The sequence below is a fragment of the Acipenser ruthenus genome, chromosome 16 (assembly GCF_902713425.1).
Source record: "Acipenser ruthenus chromosome 16, fAciRut3.2 maternal haplotype, whole genome shotgun sequence".
Lineage (NCBI taxonomy): Eukaryota > Metazoa > Chordata > Actinopteri > Acipenseriformes > Acipenseridae > Acipenser > Acipenser ruthenus.
The window spans coordinates 34,187,967-34,205,201 of NC_081204.1; the positions used below are offsets into that span (position 1 = coordinate 34,187,967).

General features: G+C 41.5%; 1 protein-coding gene across 1 annotated transcript; it reads left to right on the plus strand.

The window, feature by feature from the left end:
• The first annotated feature begins 11,117 nt into the window (after window positions 1-11,117).
• LOC117411983 (immunoglobulin-binding protein 1-like) lies at window positions 11,118-16,496 on the plus strand. The gene is made up of 6 exons (XM_058989541.1): window positions 11,118-11,465; window positions 12,279-12,597; window positions 13,027-13,224; window positions 13,725-13,804; window positions 14,150-14,259; window positions 14,927-16,496. Exons 1-6 carry the CDS (start codon window positions 11,254-11,256, stop codon window positions 15,073-15,075), a joined length of 1,068 nt encoding a protein of 355 aa, XP_058845524.1. The 5' UTR covers window positions 11,118-11,253; the 3' UTR covers window positions 15,076-16,496.
• Window positions 16,497-17,235: the final 739 nt, after the last annotated feature.

Sequence of the window (17,235 nt, forward strand, 5' to 3'; positions counted from 1 at the left end):
ATGCATGCATCCCTACATTCTAGGAGTCTGTTTTTTCAAGTGGATTATTTCCCCGATATCTTGCTTTAATTAAATGCACTGAATTGGCTGTCCTCTTCTGGTCTATTGGGTACCCTTGCCACTATTATTTCTCATAACCTACTGCTCTTGCGTGTCATTTAGCAGGCTGTGCATTCAGATATGCATCAAACGCTGTCCGCGCGCTGTTGTCGGTTCATGCGTACTTACTGTTATAAAACTAACCAATTGCTTGGACTGCTTCCATAGCAATTAGGTAGAAGCTGTTCATCATCACTGCAATGAAGGCAAACTGTTAGTGTATACAGACATCTAGAAGCTAGACAGCAGCAGTGGAGACAGCATGCCCTGGCAAATAGAGCTCAGAGCAAGGGGCCACCCTAGTGTCACATCCCAGCTGGGAAGCAGCCGCGAGACACAGGGACACATTCTGCTCCTCTGGACCCTGCAGACCAAGACATCCCGCTGTGTATCTGAAGGATAGCTGTTGCCCACCATATTGATGGGGATTGCTAACTGTCCTGGTTGAGCGTGCTATTGCATAGAAGAAAAACCCATTCAACAGAATATTGAAGAATATCATCACACTTCAGTTAAGTGGAAGCTTTAATTAGGCAGTTTCAATGCCAGGCTGCCTTGGTTTTAAACTCATTCAGTGAAGGAAGATGCCTTTTAAAGCACAGCATAGTTAGCGTAAACAGAGCCATTGCACAAGCCGTGCCTTTCATTTGTTAGAGACAGTAAAGAACGAGTCTAAAGTAATGAAAAATGAAGCGAGAGCCTGTCCTGCACAGGGACACTGCCTGGATTTGTAATATGTATGTTTTGTTTTTTTCCCCACAGCTGGTAGAGTGGTAACAGTTCAGCTCTCCCCTCATGTGTTTAAACTCAATTACCCTTCCATTTCATTTTCCCAGTCAAACAGGCCAATATTTGCCCTCCCCACAGGGCCAGTAAAACATTCCTACTTTGTGCAGACATGGTGCTCAGTGGGAAGCCACTAAATCTGCCTGTGTCAATAAGAAATACTGGCAGGAAATCCTGCAGACGGAATTCAATGGGAAGACCTGAAATTCACTTTGTGCTTTTCTGGAATGGCAAAGACGATTTGTTTTCTTGTAACACTGTCATTCTTTTACAAATGTGCTTTTCAATAGTATAAGTGACCTATGGGTTTTATGGGTGATCATTCTACTTTTCTTCCTGCCTGCAAAAACAACCTTGATCATGTTTTACTTTTTCGTACCACAATTAGAAAATGTGCCCTTCCTTTGGGTACTAGAAAAACCAGAGAGAGTCTGAACCAATGTTTATTGTTGCTGTAATTCTTTATTTTTTTAAACAGCAGACTTTAAATGTGAAAAGGTCCTCCTCTTCTTTCTCCTCTTCCTTTTCCTCTACCTGCATGCATGCAGCATTGTTGGAATCTCTAGCAGGGCTGTCGCTTGCTCAGTGTGGTTCTCAACTGTCTCCTTCTCCTTCTGGCTTTAGATTGATCAGGGTGAAGTTTCAGTAGCCCAGTTAAAGAATGCCTCTTTGTGTTTCATTTTCACACAGGTGTAATACTGGGTACAAGTGTGAGATGTTGCATCTCAGTTCACGTACCACGAGATTAAATTCCCTAACCTGGAGGGCTGGGAAGCCAGAGGTTAAGTGATCATCCATTCGTGACAGCTGGCGGAGATGAGCGAAGATAACGGACTAGGGGCCCTCACATAAACTCACAGCATGGTAACCAAGTGCAGCTTCTGAAACTCAGAAGGAAGCTGCTTTCTCTGCAGGACACAGACAGTAGTTTAATGTTAGGTCTGATTGTGTGTAGTACTATGAAGAGCTGAAGTTCCCCAACCCTTCCACTTACCTTTGTATCTTGTGTTACAGCAGGGCTTCCCAACCCTGGTCCTGGGCACCCCATGTGTCTTCTGGTTTTCATTCCTACTGAGTTCTCAATTACTTAACTAGAACCTTAATTGAACTAATCATTTGCTTAATTAGACCTTTTTAATTGTTCTCATCTCCTAAAAAGTTGCAGAGTTCAAGTTACTTATAAAATGTAAAAGCTAACTTGAAATCTGCAACTGTTTAAGAGCTGAAAACAAGTACAAATATCTAATTAAGCACATTTTTAGTTCAATTAAGGGTTTAGTTAAATAATGGAGAGCTCTGTTTGAATGAAAAGCAGAAGACACATGGGGTCCCCAGGACCAAGGTTGGGAAGTCCTGTGTTGAGGGCTGAATATTATTTTAGATGTATCCATAATTTCAAACACACTCAATCGTAGCCTTATTAGAAAGGGCCAAGTAGAACTTTTTTTTTTCTCCACACTGAAGATAAATTCTATAACATATTATGACAGGCTGTATTATAAGACTCTATTTGTGGTCTCCGTGGATTGCTCTTTTGCCAGAACCCTTCCAATCAAGTATTTTCTCTAGTGCTTAAAATAAAAACATTTTTGTTGCACCATCTGTTACCCCAGCAAAACTAGAGGAAGAGAGTAATGAAATCCCAAGGCATTGAAAACGCAATTCCCTTTGTGCAGTTGGAGCTAAACTTCCTCACACAGTCACACAAAGCAGCCTCAGCCCTTAGGGTGCTCAAAATCACCAGCTCGAGGTAATAGCCTGAGGACACCTCCCTTTTAAACAGCTCATTTCTCTCCAGTGCTTGTCTGAAGTGGGCTCAGTTTGCACATAGCACAAGTTAACCAGAGCCGAAACAAGATTAATTGCACTTAAACTTCAAGATGTTTTTATTTCTGTGTTTATAGTCTTGGAACAGCCCTCGTTTCACCAGAGAGTAAACATTTTACTCACAATTACCGCCCAACAGACAAAAATGGACACATCCAAAATTAATGGTTTCCCTAGCGCTCAGGAAAATCTGCTTTTTTTCTCACGTTTTCCAAAATGCTTTTTTTTTTTGCCTGTTTAGGGTCTATATTATACTGGAACACAACAGTAACCTGAAAAATCTGTTTACCCCCAGATTTGGAAAAAAAACTATTGTAACATAACACAAGTTGCAAGAAACAACTCAATTATACCCCTACCTGCAACCCAGTGGAATCTCAATGAAGCTCAATCTACACAGCAGCATACAGCACCCAGTGGAATCTCAATGAACCTCAATCTACACAGCAGCATACAGCACCCAATGGAATCTCAATGAACCTCAATTTACACAACAGCATACAGCACCCAGTGGAAACTCAATGAACCTCAATCTACACAGCAGCATACAGCACCCAGTGGAATCTCAATGAACCTCAATCTACACAGCAGCATACAGCACCCAGTGGAATCTCAATGAACCTCAATCTACACAGCAGCATACAGCACCCAGTGGAATCTCAATGAAGCTCAATCTACACAGCAGCATACAGCACCCAGTGGAATCTCAATGAACCTCAATCTACACAGCAGCATACAGCACCCAGTGGAATCTCAATGAACCTCAATCTACACAGCAGCATACAGCACCCAATGGAATCTCAATGAACCTCAATTTACACAACAGCATACAGCACCCAGTGGAATCTCAATGAACCTCAATCTACACAGCAGCATACAGCACCCAGTGGAATCTCAATGAACCTCAATCTACACAGCAGCATACAGCACCCAGTGGAATCTCAATGAAGCTCAATCTACACAGCAGCATACAGCACCCAGTGGAATCTCAATGAACCTCAATCTACACAGCAGCATACAGCACCCAGTGGAATCTCAATGAAGCTCAATCTACACAGCAGCATACAGCACCCAGTGGAATCTCAATGAACCTCAATCTACACAGCAGCATACAGCACCCAGTGGAATCTCAATGAACCTCAATCTACACAGCAGCATACAGCACCCAGTGGAATCTCAATGAACCTCAATCTACACAGCAGCATACAGCACCCAGTGGAATCTCAATGAACCTCAATCTACACAGCAGCATACAGCACCCAGTGGAATCTCAATGAACCTCAATCTACACAGCAGCATACAGCACCCAGTGGAATCTCAATGAACCTCAATCTACACAGCAGCATACAGCACCCAGTGGAATCTCAATGAACCTCAATCTACACAGCAGCATACAGCACCCAGTGGAATCTCAATGAACCTCAATCTACACAGCAGCATACAGCACCCAGTGGAATCTCAATGAACCTCAATCTACACAGCAGCATACAGCACCCAGTGGAATCTTAAACAAAGTGGAATCATTGACCACGCCATTCCTAACAGACTTTTCTCTTTGTAAGAAATTCAGACTCAATTCAGACACACTGGAGGGGTTGAGTACAGTAGCAGAGCCTTGCACATTAGCATCCATGTTTAAAGTAGCAATAGATAGCAGGCAAATATCATTATAGGCAATTTCAATTCTGCCTCACTTACATCTAAAGGGTTACCAACTATTGCACATCCCCATACTAAAGTGTCATACCATTAAACACAGTATACTAAAGATGCCACATTTTACTACTGCAAATTCTATATCAATTCATTCCACTTTTAAATGTAAAACCAAATCGCTAACCCTTTATTTGGTGAGTTAGTTAGTGAATTTGGAAGTTCAGTTTTAGTTGGGTTTATTATACACTGCTGATTTCAGATTTGATCAATGATGCATGAAGTTTTCATCAAATCCCCTGTTCAACAGCTACTGTACGGTAGCAATTTTCACCTGATTCAGAAAAGATGAGACGTGCTCAATTAGCACTCGTGCATTTGCACCTTTTTGGCAATTTTTATGAGCCAATAGAAAAGCAAACTGATTAAAGCACACAATTGTGACATCAAAGGCCCTTGCAGTGGATTCATCAACTTTTTAGCAACTCTGCAAAACAGACTGGTGGCCATTATGCTGCAGATCAAATTACCGGTACTGCAAAAGGTGAGATGTGCCGGGAACAATAAACAGTATGAACCTGACTAGTTGTGATAAAATAAATGAAAACTATTACCAGGCAATAGCAATGTCTAATTAACTCAATCAGTTGCCAAGTATGTTTACTGGCCTTTGAAATTCCTATAAAAATAAAATAAAGTGCATATTTCTAAAACTCTGTCTGCAATAATTCAGATCACTGTTTGGACAATGTACAGTTTAATTCATTACACAATCCCTGCATATTGTCAAAGTGGTAATGGAACTACCACAGGGAAGTGAGGAAGGGAGAGAAGCGAGTAAGGGTCTCTGCTGCTGCAGCTACCTTTGGGAAATGTAAACAAACACACTAACAAACCAACTGTAAACACGCCGGACAACAAGGCCTGCTTTCTGAAAAAGTAGATTGCATGGTGAGATAAAAAGCCATGGAAGAGTATAACAGTAAACAGACAGGATTTTTATTTTACTGCTACAGCAAACAGACAACAAGGGTTTACATTTTAGCGATTGTGGGACTCTTCAGCTTTGTGGTTTGTGATTTTTGTCACAGTCCATCAAGTGCTATGTGTGAAATGGTCAGTATAGTTCACTGCAGTTAGCGCACGTGTTTACAGCTTTACTAAAAGCGGCCCAGACAAAGGTTTTAATTTTGAAGTCATTACAAGGAGTATGTTGCTCCGGGCTGTGCAAATCCCTTAAATCTGTCATCTGTTTTGAAGGTGTTCCTCAACTTTCTGACCTGTGGTGTTTACAGGTTACAAGTCGCCCATGATGTGAGCCCAGCAACCAAACATTTCTACCATTCCTCTGAGAAACGGCTTTCCTCCTAGAACAAGGGCTGTGTGACTCCTCTGTCTCTCCATCTCAATCTTCATGAGGCTTAGCAGCAGTAATGCGAATCCCTACAAATGGAGTCCAGATGATGTTCTTTAGGCACTGCTGTTCCTGCAGGTGAATGACACAGAGGGATCCTTACAAACACATGGCTCAGGAGACTCCTCAAGAGTGCCACATTTCATCAGACACTTTTTGGTTTTTTTTTTTCTGTTCCTGTTGCATTACTCTCCCTTTTTGAAAAGCACTCAACTTTTCCATATTGTAAGTTAAACACAAGCACAGAAGTCACATCCGTGTTTCTGATTTCTGAAAGCAATAGCAAATGATTTTAATCTGGACTGACGTTTGTAGGGTTTCACCCCAAGTACTTGCCCCTGATCTTTGAAATGTTATTTAAAGCGGTTAAACATTTAGAAGAAATAAATCACTCCTGTCCAGGGCTTCTCAGCTACCCAGTCTCAGTATAAACACAGACAGACAGATAGAAAGTGATTACAATATGTTTCACAAGTGTATACAGTGGTAGCAGCAATATAGATCACTTCGAGAGGTTCTCTACCCTGGGATCCTGTTGCTTACAGAAAACAAAATGTACTCTGTCGGAGGTCAAAGGTATACAAAGGCACAGCAACACAAGTATTCACATACCATGTCTGCACGCAGTTATCTGATCCCTCCCTGAACACTTTAAAACAGGCTTCATATTTATTGCAATTCCTGAAGCCAGCTCGAATCCAAAACATTCTTGGATCATTGTCATTGTGAATGAAATCATTTGAAATCTGCTCACACTGTGTGGCCAACTGCAATACAATTCACAGAACTTAACTTTTAGCCTAAAGCAGGATTTTCATCTGAAAGACTTTTGCTGTTTTGTTCCATGTTTTTCTTTCTTTTTTTTTAGTGCCTAGAATGGAGGGACTTGTGTTTAATCCAGTAACCACAAGTCAGTCTTGATGCGGTTTAGAGTGTAGTTTATTTTAAAGTTTATAGTTTATTTTAAAGTTTATAATATGAATCCTTTATAAAAGAGGCTAATTGTTAAATTTTACCAAGATTTCGTTTTTCTTAAACAGCATGAAAGCACACTTGCTTTCACCAGCTACTGTTGATACATTTTACAAAAACAGTAATTAGGTGCAAGCCTGGGATAATTAGCGATTAGTAAACATGTGAGTAGCACAACAGCTCTGCCATAAATACTGTTGATCCGTCAGATTACAGCGCCAACAAATGCTTCAGTATTTTGTGGGCAGTTTTGTCTACGGCATCTTGTTTTATGTATCACTCTCCTGCTGTCAACCGGGATTACTGCATTCCTGGCAAACATCAGCTTTTCAAAAACAAAACAGACTGCCAGGTTAAGGCAGCTAAATCGGCAACAATAAATTAAGCTTAAAAATAGCCTAAACAGCATTTCAGTAGCCACAGGCTACCGGGTTACTGGGAACGTGGGTCCCAGTGTAAATGTAACCTGTGACCCTTCGGCTCACATTAGTCAATTGTCAAGGCGTGGGAGGTCAATGCACACACACAATGTTGGACTCCCAGTAACGCAGAACTGCATGGTGCAGATAAATCGATTACACAAAAAGAAGAAGAACACAATGGTGGAGCCCCAGATGGGGCTAGCTGACACAATGAAAACAATTACTCACACTTTTCATAGACTGGGCAGGGATAATGAGGACAGATAGCCCTTCAAGACATTCTGTAGCAGAGTGTCAGCGTAGGATTCCTGAGGATGCTGATATTTAAGAGACAGGCATGCCCGGAGGTGCTGTGGAGTTTTCATATTGGCCGGCCACACTTTTTAACCATGATGAGGAACACGATTGTAGTGTGTAGAGCCTGGGTTGGGTGTGAGCCTTCCTGTTAGAATTAAAGGAGACTGCTCAATGAAACTAATTCACACTTACCGATAATGGAAAAATCTTAGAATTTACCCCTCTGTAACTGCACACACGTGACACAGACCCTCTGTAATTGCACACATGTGACACAGACCCTCTGTAACTGCACACACGTGACACAGACCCTCTGTAATTGCACACATGTGACACAGACCCTCTGTAACTGCACACACGTGACACAGACCCTCTGTAATTGCACACATGTGACACAGACCCTCTGTAACTGCACACATGTGACATAGACCCTCTCTAATTGCACACATGTGACACAGACCCTCTGTAATTGCATGTTCTAATTTCAATACTGCTGTAATCATATGTGATGAACTGATACGTTCACAAGCACATGCTATTGGCAGCTAAACAGATGTGTACTTGGGCAGATTTGCGGTCATGTATATAACGTACTGTAGTCAATATAGCCAAACTAGTTTTCCTTATTCACCTTCCCACTTTATCAATACAAAATTAATAAACTGTTTCACTCATTTCTTTTCTGAAAGATAAACTTTTTTATTCAAATTTTACACACTCCAGTTAACACTTCTAGAATGGGCCTCTGAATGCATATGCAAACTAAATATATTGACTGTGTACATATTTTGAATGTGTACACAGAGTGGGGGCTGTAACTGTATCAATCATAAATGATGTCCCTTTAATCTGTCTCTCTCTGCTCTGAAGTCTAAACAGGCGTAAACAGCTCCCTCCAACCCCTGGGAAGTCCGACGCCGAATCAGCACACACGTAAATATTAACATCCTCAGGAATGTTGCAGTGCAGATCTGCTGAGAATATTTCAGATATTTGTCCTCATTGTCATTCTGAATCTACACAGGCATGGGATTATTTTCAGTCTGTCTTCTGTATTTGTCAAAAAGACTCCTTCCCCATCACTATTAAAGCTACAAAATATCAGAAGAATATATATATATATATATATATATATATATATATATATATATATATATATATATATACATATATATATATATACATATACATATATATATATATATATATATATATATATATATATATATATATATATATATATAATGCATATCTGTTTTTTCAGGGCAACTTTTGGAGGGGCAACTTCTCAAACCTCATAAAGTTCACACAAACTGTTTTTAAAAAAATGTTAAAAATTGAATTAAAAAAGAAAAATCTGAGCAGTTCCCATTTTAAAACTTGGTCGGCATTGTAATTTCCAGCACTAATTTCAAAGATGACCTGTTTTCAGCTGTGAAAAGATGAACTAGTTGGACTGGAAGGGTAGCCATGTGAGGTTAGCTCTCTGTGCTCCTGCAGCAGAACCCAATGCTTCAGAAGGGAACGGGAGCCTCGGCTTTGCTCATGTGGCTCACCAGAAACCACCTTCTTCTTCTTTTCAGCCTGACAACTGAGTGAAGCAGGTTTGCTGGCTATGCAATAAGGGGCAGCACAATCTGCACATTTAAAAGCCTCGGCACAAATGCTTCAACGGCAGGGGGTCTGCCCCAGTTGTTAAGTGCAATGGCCAACCATTCAGGGTCCCATTGAAGTCAGGGGTACAGGAGGATTCTTTTCAAAGAGCTCTGTAGTACCACAGTCAGGACTGAGCGTATGGTAGAATGGTTAGATCATTATCCAGACAGGCAGCCTGCACAGTATTAGTTTTATGCACTGCATTGTTGGCTCTGTACACCCAGGGGTATTCAAAAAGCAGTATACAGCAAGCAGTGTCCTCTAGCAAAGCTTTCAGAAACAGGTACTGTCAAAGCCTGGCTGGCCTGTGCTCATCTGTCAGATATCACCGCTGGCGTTTGCAAGCGTTGTGGGGATGCCTGCCCTGGGATGGAAGTGGCTGGCTGCATGGAGGGCTGACTGAGTGTGCCTCTGAATGCAGCTCCAGCTCTTGCACTCGTGCTGTGCCTGTGGGGGCTGCTTCCTTTAGATTTGCCTGCTTAACAGGTTTACACAATGTAAAGCAGAAGCCAAAAAACATAAGTCTGGGAGGGCCAGGGACTGACTCTGTAACTCTCCATAAAGAACAATCAATTATATCAAACTAAAAACAAAACGCAGCTCATCTTTCTGAGAAGGAGCTGAGAGTCCTTATGGCTGAGGTTACTCAGCATGAAACTGAGTTAAACATAGTCTGGGAGGGCCAGGGTCTACAGGAACAAGAGGCGAGCTCTAGGGACTGACTCTGTAACTCTCCACAAAGAACAATCAATTATATCAAACAAAAAACAAAACGCAGCTCATCTTTCTGAGAAGGAGCTGAGAGTCCTTATGGCTGAGGTTACTCAGCATGAAACAGAGTTGTGTGGAAAAGCCTCAGCCAACATCAGTTATGCGAGTATCCTTAGGAAATTATATGTATTGGCCTGCCCTTTTCAGCGTGACATCCAGAAATTTGCCGAGCACTCTGGAAAAGGTGGATTGGGCTATCCCTCCAGACATTCCAATTGTGGTCTGAAAGGAACCAGAGGCTAAGTAGTGCAGAGAACACAGCACTTTCACATGTGCAGGGATAGCGGTCCTTAGATTGACGTGGAGGTGTAGCTCCTCCCTCAATTCAGTTATAAATCTAGGATGACCTGCGGAGTGAGACGATAACGCTTTAGCACCGCATCCTCCGGCAATCCAAACAAAGTGACCCTGGGATTGAATATAAAGGGTTTTCTTCGTCTTGCCCTTCTCCTCCGAACGTGTTCCTGTCTCTCCTCAACAAGAGCAAAGTGTCGCCGCATAAGGAAGTGTGCTAATAATATCCTGTAAATGGTTAAATGGGCAACATTACTTTACACGTGTATCTGTGAAAATAAATCAAAAACAGACAATCTTATTGCATATTATTATACTGTGCGGTATTAATATAGATGCCAAACGTATTACACAGTAGATGCAAAACTCTAAATATTATACCTGTTTTTAAAAGTTGGGATGTATTTATTTCTGACCTCATAGACATGTTTAAACGTTTTTTTAACATTATGGTGTTAATGTGTATTCATTTCAACATTACATTTGCAGCGTCATACAGAAACACGGAATGCTTTTGTTGAAAGAGTAATTGGTTTTCCTTATTCAGCAGCGACACCTAGCGCTAAGGTAATGCAACGATGGAAAGATGAAATGCGTGTATTGATGTTGACTAAGAGTTGGCACAAAAGCACACGTCAGATTTAAAAGGAAATACGCGCGGTGCTAAGACAGAATCGCGGTGATGCAGTTCTGCTTCTTCGTATTTCTTTTTGTCAGGTGGACAAATATTTTATCAGTTCTGTGTCTTTTAAATGAAATGTCTAGACAGTACATTTTTTAATTTACATTGTCGCAATAATGTTACTAGTTACAGTAATCGCCATACGCTATGACACAAATACAAATGATAAAGATCAATTATAACTTGATTCATCCCGTGACTGAATATCCATATGCAAATATAACGGCACACACAGCGAGCAGCAGGAACACAGAGTACAGCAACCACTCTGTTGCAACTGTTTCGAGTTCTATGGTGTCCCAGCACTCACAGGAAATCATGTGACGGAAGTGTACGGAAGCGGTGAGCAGCCAAACCTGTCCGATTTTCCGAAACAAAAAATGGCATCTGCGGCAGTGACAAGCGAGAGCCAAGCGTCGGATGCAGATCAGCCCAAACTTTCCGATTTAATAGATAACGGGTGGAAACTCTATGAAGAAGTGGAAAGCACAAACGAGCCGACCTCATCCCTCCCGATCCAAGTTAAAATCAAGCGCGGTGTCTCCAAGTTAGAGGAGGCGACGCGGATGGTGGCCCAGCTCGACTTGTTCAGGTACCACCCGCTTGCGTCTGACACAACACCGGGGTCGAGATTCAAACGAGCCGCCGGTCTGGATGAGGCCTATCTATAGGAAAACGCATTGGTAGTTGTATGTTGTGATAATGTAGTCACTGTGCACCGGTTTATTTAAGCGATTGCAAGTGCATTTAGGTGTCCTGTTGTTTTCTGTATTATAGCAGAATGTCTAGTCGCTGTACACGGCCCTATCATCATTGACAGGTCACAGAATAAGTAAACTTTTTGAAAAAACACAACAAAACGAGAAGGCACCGTTAACACTGTTACCCAGCTTTTCGCTTCAGTGCGAGTGGTCATTTTGCCAAAACTACCGAGAGACGAAATTAAGAAAAGATGAATGCATAGGGATGGAAATAAGAGGCTGCTATTGCAGAGCATTGTCACGCAGTCCAGGCTTTACTAGCCCCAGTGTATAGGTAACAAGCTCAGGTGTGTCTTATTAAACTCCTAGTAAAAAAAATGGATCAAACTGCTATGCAATGGGAGTCTTATTCCCGTCCCCCATGCATACTGCTATTCTAATATTGTTAAGAGCTACTAATAACTAAGAAAACATTCTAACATATTGCCTTCCCTGTAAATGTAATTCACGAAACAGGGTTTAAAATGTACTTACAAGCTGGATCTAATCATAAAATGTACTGACAAGTTGGATCTAATCATCCAAATTGTCAGTTTCCTCATGATACAAGTCACTCTCAAATGTATTTTGTTTGAACAGCTGCACAATTCCTTGTGTACCATAAGGGGTTAAGCATAATGACCGTGTCGTGTATTTTTCCCCAGTCGAAATGAAGAGCTGGAGGAAATCGCCACGGCAGATCTGAAGTACGTGCTGCTGCCCGCTCTCCTGGGGGCGCTCACGATGAAAGAGACAAACCCGTCCAGGCGTCTGGAGCAGGTGCAGAAGGCCAGGGTTTACTTCCTGGACTTCTTAAAACGCTGCAAAGAATATAACATCATGAAGTTCGAGCTCCCGAAGGCAACGCAGAGCCCCGAAGAAAGCAATGAAACGGGGGAGGATTCGAGCAGCGGGACTCCTGCCCTGCCCTCTAACCCCCCTGATCTGGTGGCTATGGCAGTACACAGAAATGCCAAGATAGAAAGGGGAGTACCTGCTAAAATACAGAGTGCTGTACTGATTCATTCTGGAGTTTGTTAAGCACTTTTATTCAGCAGGAGCTGTAACTTTCTAATCTAAAATCTCTTGTTAATATTTATTTGGATATGAAAATAATTAGGTGATTTATTACTGCCTGACAGTCATTGTGCCAAATAGCTTGGTGGATTTGTGATGTGGACCGATGTCTACTGTGTAAGTCAGGGGTGTCCAATCAGTCATGGTCCTGGAGGCTATTCCACTCCAGGTTTAACAGGTGCAATGAGAAATGAACTACATCAGGGTCTGGATGGAGGTTTAACAATTTACAACAGGGTTGGAACAAAGACCAGGACTGGATGGAAAAACTTTGGCCACACCTGATGTAAGCTGACACAATCAAGCTCATTTAATTTCTTTTTTTTTTTTACAAACAGATACAATCAGAAGAAGGAGACAGAAGCCAAACTGTCGGAGATCAGAGTGGCAGTGGACAGCGGGCAGGCGGAGGATGAAGTGGTGCGAGACTTCTACCTGCTGAATGCACGCAGGTGGGTTACCATCGCACTGGAGGAGATCGAGAGCATCGACCAGGAGGTGCAGATCCTCAAGAGGATGGGCTCCCTGAAGAAGGTATACGTTAGATGTTTTATTCAGCTTTTGTGGGGTAAGGTTATGGGCACTGACGACAATGTAGCTCTTAAGCAGGGGTGGCCAAAGTTGGCCTTTCCAGTCCTGGTCTTTGTTTCAACCCTGTTCTACAGTGTTTAATTGAACCAATTAACCCTCTATCCAGACCCTGAAGTAGTTATTATATCATTGTACCTGTTAAACCTGGAGTGGGCTGACCCTCCAAGACCGTGATTGGTCATTGTACCTGTTAAACCTGGAGTGGGCTGACCCTCCAAGACCGTGATTGGTCATTGTACCTGTTAAACCTGGAGTGGGCTGCCCCTCCAAGACCGTGATTGGTCATTGTACCCTTGCTCTTCAGTGTCCACAGGGACGAGATTTGGTGGTTAGTTGGGTGAATTGAAGGCCTCTCTTTGACCTAGTAGAATGTTGATTAAAACAGCTTGTTTTCTCTTTGCTGTCTTATTTGCAGTGACTTTATATGTGTTTGTTTGGGTTAGGACTCTGCACACTCATCTAGACAGCAGCAGAGGCCGCCAATGAAACCATTCATTCTCACAAAAGATGCAGTCCAGGCCAGGTAGGCTTGTTTTAATGGGTTGGTATGTCTTTCATATCTTAGTTAGTTAGGTGCCAATCAAGTACATCACTAACTAACTTTGCACAGAGACTACCCTTATGTAGCTAACTAAGCAGTTTCAGGGCTGGTTTCACAGACCCTGATTGATCAGCACTAATCCTGGACTACCTTATCTTAGGTGTGCAGGTCTGCACTGTTAAACAACAGCAGAGAAGGTGCTTGCTTCTATATTAACCATGAACAAAAAGACTTGTGACGTCTGCGGCCTATCTAATTAAGCTCCTTATAAAATCGTGTCATTTCCCGCACGGAGCCATGCTGACAGAGAGTGTTTTGGTGTTCCAGAGTGTTCGGAGCAGGCTATCCAAGCCTCCCAACCATGACTGTGAATGACTGGTATGAGCAGCACAGAAGACAAGGAGCTCTCCCTGACCAGGGGATCCCAAAGAGCGCAGGTACAGTACACCTTTACAATTGGGTTTATTAACCAGGATAGAGCCCCTGAGATATACAAGGGGGTCCTTGCATCAAAAGCATCAAAACAAGAACAGTTCCAATCATCCTGGTCATAGTCGGTTTTTACATGATTTGCAACCGTGGTCAAATTCAAAATACATATTTATGAGTAAAAGCTACTGTTTGACATCAACTAGGTGAGCTCTCGCAGGACCAGTTTCTTCGCTTGCAGAACATCTGTTTTTATTTTAGTAGTTTTAAGCTTGTCTGTATCTTTTTTCCATGCATGTAACATGCTGTGTTTGATGTCTTTGGTGTGCTTTTATACATTTTTTTTTTTTTTTTTACCAGTAGATGACAGTATAGGCTTCAAAGTTTTAAAGTACCATAGAAAGGCAGGCAGTACACATTTCAATTACAGATTGTCCTTTTTTATATACTGGTAGTAGTAAAGGCTTAGACAATATGTTTAATATGTTCTGCCTATAAAACTGCAAAAATGTGTCAACGACTCTCCATTCATTTCTTTGTATGTTTATCACATACAGTGTTGCTAGTGGATACTAAATTAATAAATTCAAGGCCTAGCAAATAGAGCTGTAACACAAGGGGGGTGGTTGGCTTCTGTCCTGGTAATTATATGAGGCTCCCTCATTTCTGTTGCAGCTGACCTTGATAACGAGGAGCGTGAGGAGGAGGAGAAGGAGAGACAGATTGGAAACGATAATGAGGAAGCATTGCAGAGAGCACGGGATTGGGACAACTGGAAAGACACGCACAGGAGAGGCTACGGCAACAGGAAGAACATGGGCTAGCAATGTGACTGCCTGCAGGACTCTTAGTGCTACAGAAATAAACTGCTCCTGCTGGCTTCATGTGCAGCGGGGATGAGCGTCTGTTAACTGCATTTGACACACAGAAATAACCACAAGCTGCAAACTGATTGGCCAATGTTTCAGCTGGGTTGAGGGGTAGGGGTGAGGGTGGGGATTCAGAATACAGAAATCGCTATTTTATTTCAGAATGAATTGATTATTCAGGTCTCAACTTCAAACTGTGAGTGTCACCGGTGTAGCATGCCTGGTTCTTGATTCTATTTAAAAAAGGCATCTTCAGTATAAATTGGAGATTTGCCTGTAAGAATTGTTGAAAAGCACTGTATAAAAAAAGATCTTGATTAAAAAGCTGTCATTTAAATTTGATTCCTTGAGATATACTCCTGTCCTACAAGTAGGCTTGGGACGAATGCAGTATTATACAGTAATTATAGAGTATTTAAGGGCAGATTGAGGCATGTTTAGACAGTGACTTTGTTTCCTGCTGTTTTAAGATTATTCAGCCAAATGAAACCTAGGCAAATCCTCTGTGTTTGAGGAAGATGCATTAGTTAGACCTCCAATTGACCTACATAGTGGAGGATCCAAGTATCCCCAATGCTTAAACCAAGGTAGGACACTGGCATTTTGCAGCCTTTACAAGCATAAATACACTAAACAGATGCACATGGGCTGTCAGATGTTTGATTTTTCTGAATTGACCCTTATAAAAGTTCCCCATTATAAAAGTTTAGTATTGAATGTGAAATTGAGCAGGAGGGTGATGTCATCTGGAATTTGTATCAATTGAATCAAATTATTGTCCAGTGATGTGGTGCACCTAGCCACCATAAAACAAAAATTGAGTCAAGTGAATTTCAGCACGTCCAGCTCTAGAAACACTTTCTATGTTTTATTCCACCTTAGCAAGCTGCTAAGGCAGTCACTTCAAATCAGAATTCTTGAGGTATTCTTGCACATACTGCACTGTGTAAAAACTTATTGCACATAAATAACAGGCAAGTGGAGCTGGCAGTTTAAGGGTTGGATTGTACACGTGTGTTTAGGGTATGAGAACCCACTGCTAAAGTTCATATATAATGACCATTGTCAAGATAAATGATTTGTCTGGCATTGAAAACTCCCAGTGGAATTTGTACCAATAAGGATCTGTTAGTAACTTGGGAGTACATTCAGTTAATATATAGCCACTGATAATCTTCACTGGAATTGGGTGGAGTTAGAAGCCAAAACATTTTTTTTTTCTGCAGAAGCAAAGCTACAGAATTGTGGACTCTTGTAAGAGTCTATAAATTGTTTCCATTTATTTTTTGTTATTTTTTTATATAAATATATTTAAGGCTGACCTGTGTAGTGTTTTACAATATGTTGTTTCTTTAAATAAAAAGGTTACGCAATGATTCATATCTCGCATGGTATGTTTGAATTGCTATCAGTGCACACAACGAATAGCCTTTTCATTAAATAAAAAACATGTATTTAGACCTGGGGAAGCAGATGAATCACAGATGACCATCTGCACCCTTAACACCTTAGGGGCCATTCAGCAGATTAGGAGTAAAATACGTGTTTACTTACAGATTTCTAAACAGTCAAATTATAAAATCTGTCTTCAAGTACAACCTTTTTTTAAAAATCAGGTTTTCAATTTCAGATGTGTCTAGTAGAATAATGTCTAGTGGCAGCTTTTGAAGAATGTACTGTATTATTTTATTTGTTTAGAACTGGAATACTCCACAGCATTGAATTGATTAAGTATTTAGTGCTTTCACAGATACTAGGTTATACCAATAGCACTGTCCAGCAGCTTTGAATTTGAACTTGCAGTGAGAGGGGGAAACTCTTCAGCTCTGCAGTTAAGTCTGTTGAATGTTCTCTGCCCAGGATGTAACCCTGGCGGGCGCTGAATTCTTGGCAGCTTCTGCAGTCCCCACCCTGGGAATCAGTTTTCTGTGTCTCGAGGAGCCTGCATAGGTCTCTGCTTAGTCATATCACTACATATAGAAACCAACATAACAAGTTGATTCGCTGTGCTTGTACTACAGTGTTGCGAAGGATACTAAAACCTTCAAGTCCAATTCTTATGAATTAGATTAGATTAGTCATGGTGCTAAGATTGTTTGGCTGGTGGCCAATCAG

What these genes read in the sequence shown, in the direction of transcription:
- LOC117411983 (XM_058989541.1), top strand. Translation starts at nt 11,254, where the DNA reads ATGGCATCTGCGGCAGTGACAAGCGAGAGCCAAGCGTCGGATGCAGAT. An exon ending in ACAGAAATGCCAAGATAGAA is followed by an intron (nt 12,598 to 13,026) that starts AGGGGAGTACCT and finishes TTTTTTACAAAC; the next exon opens with AGATACAATCAGAAGAAGGA. An exon ending in GGATGGGCTCCCTGAAGAAG is followed by an intron (nt 13,225 to 13,724) that starts GTATACGTTAGA and finishes TGTTTGGGTTAG; the next exon opens with GACTCTGCACACTCATCTAG.